Genomic DNA, 20831 nt, shown 5'->3' with positions numbered 1-20831 from the left:
ACTACCCTGAGTGTAGTACCATACAGTTGATAAGTTACACTGGGGTTACCGCTGCCCATGTGTAGTACCTTGCCTCTGTCAATGTTAAGCTGAAGAAATTAGTGAATATACACAGCTCGACAGCACTCATGGGTAGCACAGTTGGAAGGATTGCCAGCCTCCTCAAACTGGGTGGAAAAGAAAGTGCCAAGTCTCAGCCCATCGACCCAATTTTCCTAGATCTCGTTGCTGTAGCTCACCCTGATGAGTGTCGTTAACCAATCTGCCAACCTTTGTATTATCTAAGTGGTGTATATTTGTAATATAATTATATTAACAACAAAAGGATGGATAACAAATTCACATTAGAAATGATGTAATAAAATTGTGGGGCACGTTATAAATTAATGTAACAAGTAAAAGAGAGAAATTTATTTCAAATAAACAACTACAGGAAAAACAGAAAATATCTATAAGACAAGAAATACAGAAATCCCTTGTCAACCATGGGAGATATGTTCTTGAAAAGTACTACATATGGCAAAAGCATGGTTGGAAAGACTAAGGTTCTAGATAAAATAGTGGGTCAGGGGATAAACAATAATTATCACAATAAAATACATGAAAAAAACCCAGTAATTTCCATTTCCATTTATACAAAATAAATGTGATGTTATAAAATGTAAAATAATGTTAATTAATATTACTATATAATAAATACAGTAATCTTCAAAACATTAAGAAAACAGGTCCAAAATACGAATATATGAGGGGTGGCAATAAAGTTCCCAGACAGGTGTTGTTGCGGTAACGTCTGACGAGTTTGAAAATAATCAAATGGAAACGGTATGTTGTAGTTCAAACTTCCTCCAACAGATGGTGGTACAATTATCCAGCAGGCTGACAGATTACAAGTAATGATTGGCTTGTTAGTAACGCTAATGTTCCATGTCACAACTTTGCAATGGAGCAAAGAACGAATATCAAAGTTTGCCTTAGGTTGGGAAAAACCACAACAGAAACATATGAAGTGTTAAAAACTGTTTTTGGTGATGAAACATCAAGTCATACCAGTATGTTTGAATGGTATAAGTAGTTCCAAGATGGATGTGAGGATGTTTGTGATGACCATCAACATCTCGAAATGAGGAGAGTTGCAAAAGTTTGGGAAACTGTGGTAAGAGATCATTGTTTGATTCTCAGAATGATGGCTGATGAGTTGGATATGAATAAGGAGACAATTTGTCAAATTCTGCAAGACGATTTAAGGAAAGGAAGGCCTGCACAAAATTTGTGCCACATAGCCTTGCAGATAAGCAGAGGCAACAAAGAGTGTCATCAAACAAAGGCTTCATCCAGACTTATCAAGACAATCCTAATTTCCTTGACTGTAATAAGTGTTGGGTGTTTCAGTACGACCCAGACACAAAACATTAGAACATGCAGTGGACTTCATAATCATCACCAAGGGCCAAAGTTTCATTTACAGAAGTCCAGGATCAAGTTTGTTTCACAGGGTGTAATTCACAAGGTATTTGTACCTGAAGGAAGAGAGTTAATGCTGCATTACACTTCATTGCTGAAGCGCACTTCATGGGAGAGGCCACAATTTTGAGAGAAAGGTTTGTGTTGCACAGAAATGCCCACCCATTTCACACTTGTTGTGAGGACATTTCTGATGAAACACTCCATTGTACAGATTAACCATACTACTCTCTCTCAATCCAACACCAGCAGACTTCTTACTCTTTCCCAAGTTGAAAATTGCTCTCAAAGGAAAGAGATTTCAGAACATTGAGGTCATAAAAAAATACTGCTGAACTGAACACCATCTCTTTGGATGCCTATTCTGATTCTTTCAGGAATTTTTAGAACAGTGTAATAAGTGCATTCAATAAAGTGGTGATTACTTTGAATTAAAAATAAGACAATTTTTGAACTGCTTCACTTTGTGTTCTTTTTAGTGCACCAGTCCAGAAACTTTATTACCACACTTTACACTTGGGTCAAATGATGAACCACCAACCATTTCTTTTGCATAAAGTAGTTATTTTAGTTTTGAATTTATTCAAGTTCCCTCAATCTGTTGTGTGACATTTAAAAATTTAATCATAAGTAATATTAAGGGCAACTTTCTTCTTGTTCTGTAATAAAAGGAAATGAAAATACATTATCATAATATTTGCACGATGTTTTATTAATTTTATCCAAAAAGTGATCCTTAATAAGATACAATTTTACTAAGAGACCACAAAAAAAAATCTGTTACTTCTGGTGTGTACTGTTTTGAGTGCTTCATGGTAGGAGGCTGAAGGGGCTATACCCCATCCACATCATTTTGATTAATGATCAAAACAATGTAGATTTTTTTTACTGCTGCCTGATGATTAAAGTGTAATGATATCCCAGAACACAGCTTTAGCTCCCCCACCAAAAATCCTGAGACTGCCCATAAATGAGAAAATAGAATGTAAAAAAATCCCCCTCCATTTGTCATACACACTAGCAAGCTGATGCACCAAGGTAAGGTCTAGTTGCACCACAGTCCCCGGGGAGGCAGGGACACTGTTACAATACAATTACTTTGGTCCAGGTCCAGGGCTCCCATGAATTGATTTTTAGGGCCTCTTAAAAATGCACGCACTAGTTCCACTTACTACCAAAATCTAACATGGTCCATTAGGCTCTCATGGATAGCACAATGTTCATAATTACCTTTCTCTCAATTAGAAAAGATTTGACTCCGAATCTCATCAATCAGGCAAGTAATTTTTATGGCTTTTTTCTCCCAGAAAAACCATGCAAATTTTGATTTTTTTTGTCCAGTAAATGGCAGATGACTGAAGAATACCTGCAGTTATAGACACAATATACTTACGTGCTAAAGCAACAAAACCAAAACTTTAGGTGTTTTGGTGCCTAACATACATTTTATCACCCACTAGATCTGCCCATGGGATCTATGGCAGATCTAGTGGGATTTAGAGTAATAATTGCTATGTTTTTTGTTTAAGAAAAATGGACTGAACCACATATATGTAAAAAAAAAAAAAAAAAAAAGTGGACTGTAAAATTTGTATAAATCGAGGGTTTAGTGTCAAAGAACATTAACTACAAAATCATTTTGTCGTAAACATTTTTGTAATTAACCAAGAAAAGGTCATTTAGCATTTTCTTGGTTTACCTGAAATGTGCTTATAGCCCAAGCTAACTTGTAAAGTACTAGAGAGATACAGCTGTGTGACATCATATGCATTGTTATTTGTATAAAGTAAAATTAATGTTATCTCAAAACAAAAATGCAATTTTGTAGTTAATGTTGTGTGACACTAAACTCTTGAAATATAAAACCACAGTATTTCAAACCTGTAGACAGGGAGGGAATTCCTATATGTGCACATTTATTTCGCCACAAACTAAAAATGGAGTTTTTATTATACTGCTTTATACAGAACTCATACTGTACAGTTATATACATGTTCAAGTATTACCTCACACAAATTTACCTCTGTGCAACAATTGTTAAAAAATCTTGAGAACTGCCTTTCTGTGGTAAAGATTTAAGTAATAAATACTTATCATTAAACATTTATTACTTAAATAATAATAAATGCTTATCATTAAGACAGGTATAAAATGAATTCAAAATTTGCGAAAGTTCTGACTTACAGAACCCATACTTTATATCATCTTCATACCATACTCAACTGTGATTATTTTTATTTGAACATACCAATTCTGTAATTTTCCGACGGCTAGAATTTTTCTGCAATATCTTCAATTTCTGACCATTTAATTCTGATACGCAATTACCACTGATGGAATCTGGAGTATCACTGTCAGATGTTTCGACATCATCTATTGTACCATTTTCCTCATCACTTTCACCTTCTTGAGGAAATAATGCTATATTCTGTGCAAAATAAATAGTAATATAATACATAAACAACAGCACAAAACATAGCACTCACAACTATAAACAAAACTTTAGACATAATAAATAAACAAATGAATAAGTTAAAATAGGTCATTTTATATTCCTCATTATGAAGCTTCATAAATTAGCGATATAAAATATGAAAAACCAAACAGGTTTGTTTTTCCTGGTAAATAAAAATCTTTCCTAATTTCATGGCATAGATTTACTGAACCACTAGTTTTCACCAGAAATTCCAAATGTAATATAAAATTGAAATTTACTACAGTGAGCTTTAAAAGCTAGCTGATAATACTCAATATTGACTATTATAACATAGAGAGGGGGTTTAGAGATAACTTGGGCTATTTTAAGGTGCCAACACCAGTATCAAAAAACTATTTTTATGTTGGTCACAACAACATTGCTTTTGCTGCTTGCTGTGCAAATATGTTTACAGAATAAGCAGTCCTGCCAAGTTTCAAAGACCAGACACCTGTATGGAAACTTGATTGGTGTATTTAAGGTTTTGAAAGGTTTGAGTATATCTTTTTTTTTTTTTTTTTTTTTTTAAATGCAGGTGGTACAAACTAGAGAACATGCACTTAAATTCAGAAAGAATAGTTGCAGAATTTATTGTGCATTTATTAACTGTTGGAATAAACTGCCAACTAACCTCATAGAACTAGAGAACTTATGTAAATTTAAGGTAGGGATGGATAGTTATCTGAATGAAAACCAGGTGACTTTTTCTTCTTCTTCTTTATTTATTATTTTAAGGCATAAATTGAATAAGCTTGGCTTCTTTGAGCCAATTTGCCTTTATTAATACTCAGTGAAAACAGGCAAAAGTTGAAACTACAAAAAACACAAAAAAATATATTTATAAAATAGCATATCAAATCAGACCAGGAAGCTGGTATCAGTAAAAGTTCAGTATAGTAAATTTTATAGTGAAAAATTTCACCCTGCATAGTATATAACTAATTTATATGAACCACAGTGTTCTCCCAAGAAAAATTTGCTATCTGGGTGGCATTATGAAGTAGCCAGGTGGGGAAGTGTAATACTTTGCAATATTATAAAATTTTTTATTATTTATAAATGTGACTTAAGCAATCCAGAGCAAAAATTAATTGCATAATTTAACATTATATGCTCCTGTCACATTGATCTTGATCACATAGTATGTTCGAATTATTATTGATCGAGATCAGTATCATACGGTACAGTGAGAATTGTTTAAATTTTAGCTGGGTGGTCAGTTAAATTCACCAGGCAGTGCGTCCATTCGATAGGTCCTGAGGAGAACACTGAACCATATTTTTTTTTTCAGGAATTTTCATCCTAATCTTAAAACAAAAATTTAAAACCATAAATGCTCATACCATTTCTATGATTGGCCCCTTACAGTTTTGGACATCTTCAATATTATAGTCATCAGATTTCTCACAAACATGATTCTGTGATGATTCTAAACAAGGTAAAAAGTTTCTGACTTTGTCAAGAACTAAGGGAAAAAACATAGTGACAGTATTAGTACATTCATCTCAGTTTAAATATAAATAAATGTTTAATTATTAAATATGGTAAAGCTCATTATTTTATATAACCAAATTTTTTAAAAACTAGTTTATTTTGAAGCTCCTCTCATACCACCCTACCAGTCTTAATTAGCATATACAAAGAAACCGATTAAATTTAAGGTGATTAAGCAGTTTATGCAAACTATTCCTCAATGTTGTTGTTATTTGGTTTTTAGGAGCATTAGCAACTAAGGCCATATTACTCCGGGATATGCGGTGGTCATTCCCTGACCTTGCCGCATCCTCCATATTTGGTGGTGACGGGCTCGAACCCCGGTCTAATCAAGAAGCGTGTGCTACGCACTGCTGCTCCTTCCCACCTGTCTACGGAGGCGCCTCTATTCCTCAATGTGGAAAAAAAACACACAAACTCACAAATATTATATTTAATTGATTAATTGAATGAAATTAAAAGGCTAAATTAATTCAAGCAAACAATAGTCAACACAATAGACATATAAAACTAAGGTCAGGATGAGTAAAGCTGTAACTACGATGCTTAGTTCTAAACAACACTAACTTGTCTAGACCTCATGTTGTTATGTCTTGAAAACAGAGAGATTCCTAAACTTTAAATGTTATGTGCCTAAATTAATGTAGTTTAAAGAAAATCTTCATGTAACCTTTAAATTCCATTAAACTAATTAATTAAGCACAATTTAGGCAAGTTTTTGTTCATTTCTACATTAAGAATTTAATTTGCTCTCATGTCTGCCTTTCACAAATCATATTAAAATCATTTCTTTCCATAGAGCAAGTGAAAAATAATTTCAATAAACAAATTGAGGATCAGAGACTCCTTAGACATTTTATTTCAGCTGAAGCATCAGTATTAGTCATACCAGGTAGCATCACTGGAGGTTCAAGTTTATAAAGAATATTCTCTTTGCTTAATAGTGCCTGGGCATAAATCTGTTTTATACACACATCTACTCAACAAGCAAAACCATGTATAACAATGATATGCCGTGTGTATAGACATAGGAGGGGGGGGTTTGATTTTGATTTTATTGGCGCAAAAACGACTGCAGTTATACTGCGCCAATAGACATAGGAGCAACAAGTATCATTGGTGGCTCACACCAGTTCCACTGCTGTGAAAAGAGTCACCTGTGATTTGTTAAAATATTTTCTTCTTGAATTTCACTGTTATATCAAATATGACTCATCTATAAGATTAAGAGTGCTGTCCACATAAAATCTGGAACTGTGTAACATCAAGTACATTGAGCTCCTAGTTTATGGGCATCTGATTTTACAAGCATCCAATCTTGTGAACAAGTTTTTCACATTAGACATTTGACCTACAAAGTTATATCTTAATCTTATGAACTTTTCCACAACTTCATTTTTATCCATTTTACTTCTATAGCTTTTGAAAGTAAAATGGGATAAAAATGAAATATTTTCAGCATTTCTTTTCTATATTTAACATGTATTGTACACAAAATTAAATGCAGCACACTATTTAAAAACAGTATCTCCTGTTAGATTAAAGTTATTTCTGTTTACATTTTACTTTATTTCCAGAGAAACTGTTTGCTATTCTTTCTGAAGTGATTTCATATTTTCAATGTTAAATAAGCAGCTTTACAAAAATTATTGTAAAATTTTACTTCAAAGGGTTATTATAATTGACCCACAGTCTGGGACATCAGGCCTGAAAAGGAACAGGGATAAGCAGTATCCTGAAGCTGATGACACTGATATGTCATCAGTGTCAAAAAAGGTGTGAAGAGTTTCTATAAGTTAGTCACACTGCAGTTTGGCATGTAGAAGGAGGCTAGCAGTTAACACATTAGCTGCTGGAACACAAACTTGCATCAAACCAAACCTGTGACACAACTGTGTCCATTCAGTTGTGGTCAATAAATGAGTGCTGTAAAAGGAAAGACCCATAAAATGACTGTTTGATAGTGGCACACTGATTGAACCATGGGCTATTTGCATTACAGCTGGGATTTTGCTTGGCATCAATTGTTAAGCTGATAACATAACAATAGCTATAAAAGCTGTACACTTAGTTCAGTTTCACATGAACTTTGCTCATGTTGAAGTTATTTTATCCAATTTGGTATTTTCCACAAGAAGAAAAGGTAAAAGTTTTTGAAGATTACGCTTGCTGAATTTTAATTTTATAGTTAGTGACACTGCCATGGGATGGCGTTGGCAGCTTTGTCATCACTGTCCTGGTCATTCTACAACACTGATCTCTGAGAGTGTATTTAGACTCTAAAGCATTTAGGGCATAAGCCGCAAGCTATGGGAGAGTCAGGACTATGTATAAATATAGTGCAAGTGCATCAGAAATACATAGCTATATCTGAATAAATCAGAATATTAGTAAAATGGCATCATTTTAAGTTATATCTCATATTGCGAATACCACAACGAGTTTTTCACAGGGCCAAATAGCCCTGAAACGGTGCCGTCTGGGTGATGGCATCCATCTGAGAATAAGTTTGAATTTGAATTTGATTTTGGGTTTATTGGCGCAAACTGAGAATAAGTAACATTAGTCTTCTCCTTAGGTGAAGCGTTACTTATTCGAAGTAGTGCAATATCATGGCAACTCATTGTGAAGGTATTCATAATATGAGATATAACTTAAAACGATGCCGTTTTACTAATATTCTGATTCATTCAGATATAGCTATGTATTTCTGATGCGCTTGCACTATATTTATACATAGCTCTGAGATTGCTATAAAAGCTGTATACTTTGTTCACAGTTTCACACGTTCTTTGCTCATGTTGAAGCTATCTAGTTTGGTATTTTCCACAAGAAGAAAAGGTAAAAATGTTTGCAGATTATGCTTGCTAAATTTTAATTCTTTAGTTTGTGGGGGAAAAAAAAAAAAAAAAAAAAAAAAAAAACAAACCCCCCCATCATCCTTAGCATATTTTGTATAAAAAGTGTTTTCCGATAAAATTTTACTCCAAAGGGTTATTATAATTGATCCACAGTCTGGGACATCAGGCCTGAAAAGGAACAGGGATAAGCAGTATGCTGAAGCTGATGACATTGTTATGTTATCAGCTTAACATGTCACCTATATGAGAGTTTGAAGGACAGGGTGGATGCCCTCGAAAGATCTAAATTGAGGGCCCATCAGGCTCTCAGCTGCCCACATCAACGCCAGAGCTTGCACTTGGTCATCACGCAACACAGCGGCAACCCCTAAGGCAGAATGCGCTGGTCCCACAGGAACTAGTAGTTGTTGGTGACTCTATTGTCAGGGAAACGGGGAACATCCTTTGTAAAAAGGATAGGTGGAACAGGACCAGGGTATGTCTGCCAGGGGCAAAGGTTGATGACGTTGTAGAGCGGATATCATCTTTCAAGGGCAAAAAAGGTGATATAGTTGTACACGTTGGCACTAATGATATTAAGAGTAGGAGACCGGCGGAATTACTCAACAAGTACAGGTCACTGTTGAAAAAAAGCCGTGAAATAGGGTTGAATTTGAAAGTGTCTGCAATTCTGCCCAGACACGATAGGAAGGAGTACATGATGAGAGCCTCGTCGATCAATTCGGCCCTGGAAAGATTGTGCAAGGCTCAAGGGGTAGAATTTTTTTCAGCCTGGACTGTACTTGTTAACAGGAGAGATTGCTTCTACAGGGATGCGATACACTTAAATAGAAAGGGTGCAAGAATATTTGCTGATGCTATCGAGGCAGTGTTAGGTGGGTCGGAAAACTGCTAGTTTGGGGGGATACAAAGACTAATAGTTTAACAGTAACCGCAGGCAGAGGTGAAGGTGATTCTTGCACAACTTCTATTAGAATAAGAAGCGACCTGGAGCAAGGGGTGTTGGGGGTTTCAGGGACGGATGGCAGTCATCATGGAATAGTTGGGTATATGGGATGTGTTAGGGTAACAAGGAATAGGCATAGGAGCATGTATGCTTGCATGTATACCAATGCTAGAAGTATAGTAAATAAATTTGATGAATTTGAAGTGTTGGTCAAGACATCAAAGGCGGATATTGTTGGGATAGCAGAGACGTGGTGTCACAAAGATATAAGGAACGCAGAACTGGAATTTGGGGAGTACAATGTGTACAGAAAGGATAGACAGGACAGAAAGGGAGGGGGTGTTATGCTGTTAATTAAGAAAAACATAAAATCAAAGGAAGTGCACCCAGTTAATATAGATGAACAGTGCTCTGTTGAGTCAGTCTGGTGTGAGATAAGCACTGCGAAAGGAAAAATAAGAGTAGGAGTGTGTTATAGGCCTAATGACTTGAATGAGTACAATGAACAATTGTACAGAGAAATAGAGTGGGCCAGTAAATCAGAATGTCTTATAATGGGGGATTTTAACTTCCCAGATATTTACTGGAACTTGTGGGTTGGTCACTCACACACTAGTCAGACTTTTGTGGATTTATTGGATGATTGTTTTCTGCAGCAGCATGTTCGAGAGGCAACCAGAGAAAGTAACACTCTTGATCTGGTTATCAGCAGTGATCATTCGTGTATTAAGAATTTGCAGATAAAGGAACCACTAGGTGGCAGTGATCACAGTGTGCTGAAGTGGGATTTACTCAAAGAGGTAACTACCGTCAGGGGTAAAGGAAAGGGTTTTTGCTTCCGTAAAGGGGAGTACAGTGGTCTCAGACAGTTTTTAAATTCTGTACAGTGGGATCAACTGACGATGTTACAAACAGTAAATTCTAAGTGGGAAGCATTCAAAGAATTAATCGTGGAAGCTTTATATACCGATTAAGAAATATCGTTCAAGGTTTAGGCCTAAATGGTTAGCAAATGAACTAATGAGACTCGTGACAGAGAAGAAAAATGCATGGGATGCATATAAATTATCAGGTGACGCAGAAGCCTGTGGCAGATATAAGCTAGTCTGTAATCAGGTCACAAAGGAGGTTCGGCAGGCGAAGGCGGATTACGAGAAATCTTTGGCAAAAGATGCTAAGAAAAACAGCAAGGATTTCTTTACTTATATAAACTCTAAAAGGAAGGGGATGAATATGATTGGTCCACTTGACATCGATGGTTCGACTGTTGATGATCCTGCTCAGATAGCAAACAAACTGAATGAGTATTTTGCATCTACATTCACACGTGAGGAATTATTACAATTTGAAAATGGAAGAAGGTTATCAAATTGTAGCAGTGTGCTTAATGATTTTGTAATAACTGAGAGCAAAGTGGAGGAGAAATTGTTGAAGTTAAACATAAGAAAGGCACCTGGGGTGGATGGGATCTATCCAGTTATTTTAAAGGAGGCGGCAAAGCAACTAAGCAAACCCTTAGCCATAATTATGAGAGCATCCTTGGACTCAGGGGAGGTTCCCACGGACTGGAGATGTGCAAATGTGTCCCCAATTCACAAAGGTGGATCGAAGGGTGACACGAATAATTACAGACCAGTTAGTTTAACTTCTGTTCCGGGTAAAATAATGGAGTCGCTGGTTAAAGATGCATTGCAGGATCATCTAGACAAGACTGCAGCAATAATTCAAACACAGCATGGGTTTGTTAAGGGAAAGTCTTGTCTGACAAATTTGATTGGTTATTATGATGTGGTCACAAAGGAACTGGATGCAAAAAATAATTTTGATATCATATACTTGGATTTCAGGAAAGCTTTTGACACTGTTGCGCATGGAAGACTACTGTACAAATTGGAGCAGAATGGTATTAAGGGTAAGTTGCTACAATGGATAAAAGGATGGTTAAGTGGGAGAAGACAGAGGGTGGTAATCAATGGGTGCTGCTCTTCGTGGACTAATGTTATTAGTGGAGTCCCACAGGGTTCGGTGTTGGGTCCACTGTTGTTTTGTGTATTTATCAATGATATTGATGAAGGTATATCAGGCTTAATGTCGAAGTTTGCAGATGACACAAAGGTTGGCAGGGTTGTTAATGACAGTAATGGCAGTGTGCTACTGCAACAGGATCTAGATAATTTGGGCAGATGGGCTAAGAAGTGGCAACTGAAGTTCAACCTTGACAAATGCAAAGTACTGCATATGGGTAGAAGTAACCCCAGAGAAACGTACCAACTGTATGGTACTACACTTAAGGTGGTAGAAAATGAAAAAGACCTGGGAGTAATTGTGCAGTCAGATATGAAGTTTTCTGAGCAGTGCAGACAGGCTGCTAGGGCGGGTCATGGGGTTTTGTCAATGATATATAGGAATTTTGCTAGCAGGGAAAAGGAGGTGATTGTCCCTCTGTATAAGGCAATGGTCAGGCCACGCCTTGAGTACTGCATACAGGTCTGGAGGCCTCATTTTAGGAAGGATGTAGATTTGCTTGAGCGTGTACAGAGAAGAGCAACACGATTGGTGAGGGGAATGAAGGGATTCTCTTACCAAGAGAGGCTTAAGTTCTGCAAATTGCAGTGGCTGGAGACTAGGCACCTGCGCGGTGATCTGATTGAGGTCTATAAGGCCTTGAATGGGTTGAGCACGCTGAATTCTGATGGGATCCTTCCACTTGTTCAGATTACCAACCTACGGGGACATAAGTTCAAATTAAGAAAGGACAGATGTAGAATAGATGTGTGGAAATTTGCCTTTAGCCAGCGGGTGGTTAATTGCTGGAACAAACTTCCATCTGTCGTTGTAGAAGTTGATAGGTTAAATAAATTTAAGGAGGAACTGGACAGGCATTTGGAGGGAATGGTGTGATTTTTTTTTTTTTTTTTTTGGCTGATGCTGCATAAGCTCCTACACTTGCTTTCTTGCATCATGTGCCACTACTACTACTACTACTACTACCTAATACTGAAATGGAATTCTATTTAAGTGATGCCAATTCTGAATCTTGTTCATGTGCATTTGTTGATGTTAGAATGCTACAAACAACAGTACCAGTGTTACTTGGAGTGAGGATTCTTCATATATGAAATCCCTTCCATTTATTAAAAAGCAGTGCCTACTTCCAGTGTCTCAGAAAAGCACCCCAAGGCACAAAGAAAAGACCCTTGCAAATATAAGTGGCAGTGAACATGTTAACCAATTGCAAGCATAAACTAGAATAGTGTTACTTCTGTTACTATTTATTAATATTTTATTCAATATTATCTGTAATTTAGCACAACCTCAAAGCTATTATGCTCAACTGGGTTGGCATAAGAGCTTTGAACTTTTTTTTTTTTTTTTTTTTTACAATTCATTTCTTTTTAGTTTGTGGTAAAAAAAAAAAAAAACAAGTGGGAGTTTCCACTTCAAAAACACCATCCTAACTTGCAAGCTTAATCCAGCAAGCCACCCAAGAATTGGCAAATTTAGTTGTCAGATTGGCTATTCAGAGTCAGAGCTGATTTTGCAGTGCAGATTTCACCTCAGAACCATAAACTTTTATCACATTTCAACAACATTGAGAAATTTCTTCAGCCACCATATCCCAGAGGTTCTCTAAAGGACTAAGGTCTGGCCAGTCAAACATTTTGACACTCATGTCCTTAAACTAGTCTGTCACAATGAGAACAGGTATGATATGGAGGGTTGCCCTTCTGATACAAGGTATACGGGTATATTTAAAGGCCTACAAGCATATTTATAATTGTGTCTGACATGTGCTGTTTGGGTAGGATGTGGGCAATTATCAATGGAGGGGGGTGTGAGGTAATTAATGGTAGGGCAGTATATAAGAGTTGTACTGATCCCCCCCCCCAGTTACTACATACATTTAAAAAAATTCCCTGAGACAACACAAGTAATGCTTAATTAGCCAGGACATCTAGGTAGATCTCACCATTTTGTGTTTTGTCCAAAACAACCAATGGTCACAAGTCAAACCATGAAAAACAATTCCAGACTATCACACTGCCTCTGTCAAACTTCACTGTCAGGATAATACAGTATGACATGTAGCTTTCTCTTGGCATTTGTCGCACCAAGGTATAACCATCAGACTGGTAGGCCGTGTATTGTGACTCTTTCTCTACAAAGCACAGCTTTCCATTTGTCTATAGTCCAAGAATGGCAGCCTTACACCAAGTTAGATAGTCTAGCATAGTTGGGTACTCACTGGCTTGTGGATGGCTGCACAACCATGATAACCCAATTTCATGCAGCATCCTGTGCACTGTACTGGTACTGATGTATGTTGCAATAATATCATTGAAGGCTTATGTGCTGCAACAATGACAACCTACATTCCAAGTGGACAATTCTTCGCACAGCTCTCCTGTCACATTCCATCAGCTTCAAAGGTTTTGCAGTCATTTCACTTTGGTCTCAGCACCAATTCACTTCCATTTGCAGATCACTTCACCAATCATCGACCCAGGATCTTCAATGTCATTGAAATGTGATATACAGACTGACTGATTATGTGGCACCTAATTATCATTTTCCACTGGAAGTCTGTTAATCGCAGAATCTTGCATTCATAATCATACTACTGTTTCCTTAAACACCTATGGGCATATTTAGAGTTGTGTCTGACACATGGTACTTGGCCAACTATCAATGAAGGGGTGTCAGGATATTAATGGTAGGGTAGTGTATAAGAGTTTCACTGTTCTCCCCCCCCCCCCGTTAACATTACTATTATGCATTTAAAAATAAAAGAGCAATAATAAAAAAGCAGCAAATAGTTTTTAGTAGGAAAAAAATTTTTTTAGTAACATTTTTTTATACACTGTTAAAATCAAATAGTTTATCATAAAAACAATAGGTTATTTTTAAAAAAAATTCATAACTGGTTTTTTTTGATTGCTGCACTCCATTTATAGAAAATCATAACACAGTAGTGAATAGGATGTTAAATTTCTTCAATAATCCAGTTTTCTCTAAGTACTAAACAAAATATCTAATTACAGAAAATATTAATTGCTTTGCAAATTGTGGGGAACAGGTAGGTCATCTTAAGAAAGTGCACTCTTTCTGAAAAAGACTGCAAAAAAGAGAAAGCCAGCAGATGGTTAACACGTAGCAGGACGATTACCACATGATACCTCTTCCGAGATGATAATAGGTGCACATATACTTCCATGTATGCTAATGGTAGGAACATAGTCACTCAGATATAATGGATGCGAAATTTGAATATGGGGAGCACAATGTATACAGAAAGGACATAGGACAGGTGAGAGAGGAGAGGTTATGCTTAGACAGCTACATTTACACGAGAAGTCCTTTAGGGAGAAAAATGGCAGAAATGAATCAAATCTAATAGGAAGCCAAATTATTCTGATAACTGAGAGGAAAATGCAAAAGAAATTGTTGAAGCCTAACATAAAAAAAGGCACCTGGGGTGGATGGGATCAATCGAATTATACTAATTGAGGTGGAAAAGGAGGTTAGCAAACCTTTGGATTCAGGAGAGGTCACTATGGACTGGAGATGTGCAAATGTATCCCCAATTCATAAAGGGAGATCAAAAGGTGACATGAGTAATTATAGGCCTGTTAGCATAACTTCTGTTCCAAGGAAAATAATGCAGTCTCTGGTTAAAGAAGAAATGTACAACCAACTAGCCAGGAATGCAATTACATTAGTCACAGTACAGATTATTTAAGGGGTGAATCTGTCTGACCAATTGGATTAGGTATTATGATACAGTAACAAAGAAACTGGATACCAAGTATATGATATCAAAAGCAAAATATTACTTTTGATATTATATACTTGGATTTCGGGAAAGCTTTGGATGCTGTTGCAGACTGCTGTACACACTGGAGCAGTAGAGCATTAAGTGCAAGTTACTGCAATGGATAAAGGGATGATCGAGTGGGAGAAGACAGCAGTTACTAATGGGGGATTTTAACTTCCCAGATATTGACTGCAAATTGTGGGTTGGTCACTCACACTAGCAAGATTTCATGTTCGAGAGGCAAGCAGAGGGAGTAATACTCTTGATCTGATTATCAGCAGTGATTACACTGAATAAAAAATTTTGGGTCATATCTTGTTACGGGCATGAAAGTAAGTTTATTTTATTGATTTTGGTGTGCTAAACATGGAAACAGTGCTTAAAATGGCAGATTGGCTCTTGTTTTCAAAAAGAATAGTTTTTTATATTTATACAAGGTATTTTTTATTTATATGGCATAAGACGTAGCTACAAACGTACCTACATCAAACACAGGACCCTTTTTGCCTTGCACTTGTATCCCTTTCCACCTTCCAACAATAATCGGCTAACATCACGGTGCCCCATTTGCTTTTGTATCTTTGTTCCATCACTGCGATGTCTTGATGGAAGCGCTCACCATGTTTGTTGCTGATGACACCACAGTTTGGTGGGAAGAAATTCAGGTGTGAGTGCAAGAAATGCATCTTTAATGATGACATGTTGTACCCAGTTTTTCATAAGAAGTAATGAGATCTTCCACAATGTTTCTAAAATAGCATACGCCAATGATCTAACCCTTCTTGTCCTTGGTAATTCTTGTGCTTCTTTGGAAAGTATTGCCAGTAGCATTATGAATGATCTGTGCTCTTGGTCCATTATTAATAAACTTACCATTTCTCCTAACAAGACTAAGCTTCTTTATCTTAAGGGCAACCATAACATTTTCAGGCCTCTGACTGTTAAACTTTTTGGTCGTTCGCTCTCTCTCCATGGTTGACTCACATAAATTTTTTGGTATTATTCTAGATCATAAGTTAAACTTCCAGAAACATATTTTACACCTTCATGATAAAATAGCCAAGTATACATCTATGCTTGTCCGTCTTTCGCATCAATCCTGGGGTATTAACCACCGTACCCTTCGTCTTTTGTACAAAGTGGTGTTTATTCCAATTTGTACCTATGTTACTGGCACCTGGTTTTTGTATACTAAGATTGCCATCCAAGAGAAACTCTCCTCTATCCAAAGACATATGCTTTTAATGATGAGTCGTATCTGATGCACTGCCTCAACAGCTGCACTCCAGGTTTCAAATGGTTGCCTACCTCTGAACCTCCAAATCGCTTATGGAGATTTTTGCTATTACCTTAGATATGCCATTCCAGTTGACTTTTTAGACTTCACTGTTAATATCCACTGCGATCCTAAAACCAAAAATACTCGTTGCTGGAACCATCTGGTTCAACTCTGGCAAGATCGGTGGTCTTCTTATTCCAAAGGTATGGTCACAAGAAAGTTTATTCCATCTGTGTCCTTTGCCTTACAAAAGTCTATTCTAAAATGGTTCAGTCCAAGTCTCCACACTCTTTTTCTTCTAGCTGCCCATGGTTCCCTTTGTGCTAAACTTGCCATGTTTAATATGTCTGATTCTCCCCTCTGTAACTGTGCAGCCCAGAAGACTGGCAGCATGTTCTTTTCACCTACTCACATTACTTGGATCTTCATCAGCATCTGTCTGATCTATGCCAACCATTCTCCCCAGGCAACGATTCTCTCTAAATTCTCCAAAGAAAAATTTCATCTTCTGCAAGATTTTGCACATAAAGCCTTTGCCAGATGTGGACAACTCATCAGTAGTGCTTCAATTTCAGGAACTACTCCTTTTGCAGCTCACCTCCAGTTCAGACCAGCATCTCTATCGTTGCCATCTCGTGATGCCATCATCATTCTTTAGCTCAAGTACCATCTTCAACTTGGACAGTTGGTTATCAAACTTGTACAACGCCAAATGATATCACTGTGTCTTCTTGACTTCTATCTCCTGCTGGCTTCACGCTGGTCCTGAGTTGGGATCATCTGCTGGTACCACCTTACACTGGTGCGGGATTCCACCCCCCCCCATTTTATTAACTTATTTTTATATTTATTTTTTCTGAATTTTTTATTTTTTTTTTCAAAAATTTATTTTTTATAATTTATATTAATTTACTGTTTAAATTTAATTTTATTTATTCATATTTTGAATGATTTGGACATTCAGTAGGTGACAATCTAGGTTTGCTGCGGTTTGCACAGAGTTTTGGCCTGCCTCCACATGGCGTAGATTTAATAAAATCCAAAAAATAAATTACTGAGATACATTTGCTGCACATAAATGTGTGGGGAATTTGCATTTTTTGTATGTAGCCTGAAAATAAAAAAATGGTAACATGAAAATAGAAACTTCCATTTATATGTAACAAAATATGAAAAATATAACACACTAATTTTTCTCGAATCACTCAGGGTGGCCCTCAAAACAAATCTAACTTTGAATGTGGCCCCCGTACCGGAAAAGATTGGACAACACTGATCTAGAAGATTCCACTGTTGTAGCCTCAAGGCCAAAAGCTTTGCCTTATTCTTCAGCAGTTCGAGATACCTGATGAGGTCATTAAGCTCACTTTCTGTGATCTTATGTGGTTCAGAAGGATAAAGGTTTGGACAAAATGATGGATCCCTTGACGACATATATAGACGGCTGCTGTACTTCGTGTATATCAAGTTGATGTTCATTAGAGTGTACAGAAAAATGGTCAGGTAGTTTAGTAATCACCACTACAGTAGTACTTATGGAACAAATTGGAGATTGCATATTTGCGAATATCACAGATAAACAAACCATCTTTGTGGTACTAAACTCAGGGTAGTCGAAAATGAAAACGACCTGGGGGGGGAGGGTAATTGTGCGGTCAGATATGAAGCTCTGGGCAGTGCAGACAGGCTGCCAGTACAGCTCATGAAGTTTTGTAGATGATATACAGGAACTGTGCTAGCAGGGACAAGGTGATTATCACACTGTACAAAACAACGGCGGAGATGGGAGAAATCCCAGGTGCCGTCCGACACGAACATACCTGTACAAAACAACGGTTAGGCCACATCTTGAGTACTGCATACAGATCTGGTGGCCTAATTTTAGGAAGGATGTACAGTTTGCTGGAATAGGTGCACAGAAGGGATGATTGGTGAAGGGAACAAAAGGATTAATTCTAAAAATTGCAGCATATGGAGACTAGATACAGTCAGTTCTGCTATAATGTGGTACATGTGTTCCTAAAAATCTCCACGTTATGGCATTTTGCACATTAAAAACAACAGCAACAGGGCTTATGAGAAAAATAGGGATAGGGGCAGAGCACTCAAAAAAAAAAAAAAAAAAAAAAATTTTTCAGTCTGGTAAGGAAAACACTAAAAAAAAGTTAGAACCCCAATAAAATTGCTAACACAGGTTTAAACATCTTAAATTTTTAATAAATAAATATTACAGTAAATACAGCACTGCAATATATACATACTAATCAATATTTCTGTTCACTGACTTTTTTTTTGGATTGTAAAATTTAAAACAGTAAAAAAGATAAGCAATCAATAACGACAAACACTGCACGCACAAATTGCACAAGTGAGATATGCAGTAACGATTTCACACATTAAAAATACAAAGCTTAAAAAATAGGAATGAAGAGAATGAAAACAAATTCTGAAAATTTATATTTTTTATATGATTGAAGATTTCATGGAAGGGGTAACACATTCCACCATAATATAGTAAAAACACACAGAATTCCAGCTATCTGTATTATCGCAAATTCAATAAGATCTAGTTTACTACCCATTTATAATTAGATTGCACTAACAGAAAAGCCCAATAAACTGGGAACTGAAAATTGTTTTTATTGTTTTATGGTAGTGACCTCCAGAAATGTACTCCTCTGCTCATGCTATCGCACCTCATGAAATTTCTGTTTGAACTCAAAAATATGAGCTCCTGTAAACATGAGTCAGCCTACAATATCTTGTGAATACAGCAAATAACAAGCGTGTCTCCGACAAATACAACTACAGTAAATGGGAAATATAGCTCTCACGCATTTTTTAAGCTTCGTAAACTTGTATGTATTGCTGCGCAGGTCACTATGTTTAGATTGGTGCCGGGTTCTGCATTCACCTGATATTACTTGCAGATGAAATCGCGCACAAACCAAAGCGAAAATCGCATTATACCTGCATTGTTCCCTAATACATCAGTCGTATTGGAACAAATTTGCTTTGCCAAAATGCATGTTATAGCAGAACTGACTGTACCTGAGAGGTGATCTGATTGAGGTATTTAAGGCTTTGAATGGATTTAGAAAGCTCAATGCTAATGGCATTCTTTCTCTTTCTCAGACTACATACACAGGCGGGGCATAAATTCAAATTGAGGAAGGATGGGTGCAGGATAGATGTGCAGAAATTTACCTTCAGCCAATGGGTGGGTGATTGTTGAAACAAACTTCTATCTCTTGTTGTGGAAGTGGGTAGTTTGTATAAATTCAAGGAAGAACAAGACAAATTATTGGAAGGGATGGACAAGAAGTTTTTTGGTTTTTTTGGCTGATGCTTTATGAGCTTGCTTTCATGCATAATTTGCCACTACAGTGTTAAACTTAAGCAAAGATCTTTGCTAATTATCTTTGCATTCTTAGTCCAAGACATCTTGTAATCTGCTTTGGCATATTTAATTCCCCTTAGCAGCTTGATTGCAAACTAGTTTATAGTTATTGTAAGCTTCCATGTTTTGGATAGTTAAAAGAAATTTCATGAATTTTTGTCTGCTTACATCCAGTCAAGTCTAATCCTTGAATATCTCTTAGTACAGAAAGTCAAGTAGCTGTATGATTGCTTCCCAGGGCATTGCTTATTCAGTATTTGTATTTCACATCAGTTAGTCCAACTGAAAAGAATTTAAAAACTGACTAATCACGTTTGCAAAAGCAAAATCCCTTACCACTACCCTCAAGAATAGTAATATATTGATAGACTATGGTCACTGCCACTTAGTGGTTCCTCTAACTGAAATTCTTGATGCATAAAGTGTATTGCTTTCTCTTGCTGCCTCCCTAATATGCTGGTGGGGAAAACATTCATCCAGTAAATTCAGAAATTTTATGCTAGTAAATGAACAACCAACCGACAAGTTATAATCAATATACGGAAAATTAAAAGTCCAACAAAATAATTACTGGCCCACTATTTGTCTGTATACAGTTGTTGTCCATTATGCTCACCATAGGCAATTATCTTGTTATACACGCCTATTCTCATTTTAGTTTTTTGCCATTTAGTTAATGCACCACACTGACTCAACATTACACTAACAAACAATCTATGTCAAATAGGTGTATACAGTTTTCAAATCTGTGTGGTTTTTAACCAAGAGTACAACTCATCTTCCCATGATGTTTTGTCTAACCTTTCTGTACACCTTATACTGATTGTATTCAAATTGTTTCCTCTATGTGAGTGCGGCACCATGTTTCTGATGTTCCTATAATGTGCACATTTCATGACCTAAACCAAACTTCAAATTTATTTACTATGCTACTAAAATTATTGTATAAACAATTATGCATGCTTCACTTTGCTCTTAGCAACCGTAATACAGCTTATACAATTCCATGTACATGGCCTGCACATGGACACATTCCAGTTCCATTAGTAATAGGCAATTGGAGATTTCTAAAGTAAGAATAGAGCTTTCTAATTGC

At 36.6% G+C, this 20831-nt stretch overlaps 1 protein-coding gene across 1 annotated transcript in view; it reads right to left on the bottom strand.

Annotated features, from left to right (window-relative positions):
* Window positions 1-3360: 3360 nt before the first annotated feature.
* LOC150076257 (uncharacterized) overlaps window positions 3361-20831 on the bottom strand; it is a 48937-nt gene continuing 31466 nt past the window's right edge. Inside the window, exons 3-4 of the mRNA XM_090387620.1 lie at window positions 5284-5405; window positions 3361-3892 (exon numbers count right to left, since the gene is read on the bottom strand). Coding sequence (XP_090243746.1) covers window positions 3683-3892; window positions 5284-5405 — 332 coding nt within the window. The 3' untranslated portion in view covers window positions 3361-3682. The remainder of the gene's footprint in view (window positions 3893-5283; window positions 5406-20831) is intronic.

This window comes from Mastigoproctus giganteus, chromosome 13, assembly GCF_048544385.1.
Source record: "Mastigoproctus giganteus isolate SK-2022 chromosome 13, ASM4854438v1, whole genome shotgun sequence".
In the NCBI taxonomy this organism is placed as follows: Eukaryota; Metazoa; Arthropoda; class Arachnida; order Uropygi; family Thelyphonidae; genus Mastigoproctus; species Mastigoproctus giganteus.
This window is presented reverse-complemented; position numbering and strand designations above follow the sequence as displayed.